We start from the raw sequence: 1199 nt of genomic DNA, 5'->3' as shown, positions 1-1199 counted from the left end.
TGTCTAACTGTTGCTCTCTCTCTCTACCTGTCTAACTGTCTCTGTCTCCACCTGTCTAACTGTTGCTCTCTCTCTCTACCTGTCTAACTGTCTCTCTCTCTCTCTACCTGTCTAACTGTCTCTCTCTCCACCTGTCTAACTGTTGCTCTCTCTCTCTACCTGTCTAACTGTCTCTGTCTCCACCTGTCTAACTGTCTCTGTCTCCACCTGTCTAACTGTTGCTCTCTCTCTCTACCTGTCTAACTGTCTCTGTCTCCACCTGTCTAACTGTTGCTCTCTCTCTCTACCTGTCTAACTGTCTCTGTCTCCACCTGTCTAACTGTTGCTCTCTCTCTCTACCTGTCTAACTGTCTCTGTCTCCACCTGTCTAACTGTCTCTGTCTCCACCTGTCTAACTGTTGCTCTCTCTCTCTACCTGTCTAACTGTCTCTGTCTCCACCTGTCTAACTGTCTCTCTCTATCTCCACCAGTTCATGGCGGCTGGTCCAGTTGGACCGATTGGTCTCCGTGTTCTGCTAGGTGCATCAGTGAGCGGGACGATGTTGTCATCATCCCCTCCAAATTGCGATATCGCTCCTGCTCTAACCCCGCCCCTTCCAATGACACAGCGCCACCTGGAAACGATTGCCCTGGAAACGAATTCCAGGCCCTGGACTGCAGCGAGCTCCCAAACTGTCCAGGTGTGCGAACAAACTGTTCGGATAGAAAGATCAGGGTAAAGTCTCTAAATGAAAAACGTGTGTTCTGACTGTCTCTGCAGTGGACGGCAGCTGGGGGGCGTGGTCTCCGCCTGGGCCGTGCTCAGTCTCCTGTGGGGAGGGGCTTCAGCTGTCAATCAGGAGGTGTGATCGTCCCGCCCCTAAATATGGCGGCCGATTCTGTGACGGACCGAGCACTAAGAGCAGCGTCTGTCAGAGTCCCTGTCCAGGTAACACACACACACATATCAGCTGACACTACACACAGGTACACACACACACACACACATATCAGCTGACACTACACACAGGTACACACACACACACACACACATATCAGCTGACACTACACACAGGTACACACACACACACACACACACATCAGCTGACACTACACACAGGTACACACACACACATATCAGCTGACACTACACACAGGTACACACACACACACACACACATATCAGCTGACACTACACACAGGTACACACACACACACAC

General features: G+C 51.2%; 1 protein-coding gene across 1 annotated transcript in view; it reads left to right on the top strand.

Annotated features, from left to right (window-relative positions):
• Window positions 1-1199, top strand: part of LOC123962602 (properdin-like) — a 17959-nt gene that overhangs the window by 8242 nt on the left and 8518 nt on the right. The window contains exons 5-6 of the mRNA XM_046038766.1: window positions 471-680; window positions 761-928. Of these exons, the coding sequence (XP_045894722.1) occupies window positions 471-680; window positions 761-928 (378 nt within the window). The remainder of the gene's footprint in view (window positions 1-470; window positions 681-760; window positions 929-1199) is intronic.

The sequence above is a fragment of the Micropterus dolomieu genome, linkage group LG02, assembly GCF_021292245.1.
Source record: "Micropterus dolomieu isolate WLL.071019.BEF.003 ecotype Adirondacks linkage group LG02, ASM2129224v1, whole genome shotgun sequence".
Lineage (NCBI taxonomy): Eukaryota > Metazoa > Chordata > Actinopteri > Centrarchiformes > Centrarchidae > Micropterus > Micropterus dolomieu.
This window is presented reverse-complemented; position numbering and strand designations above follow the sequence as displayed.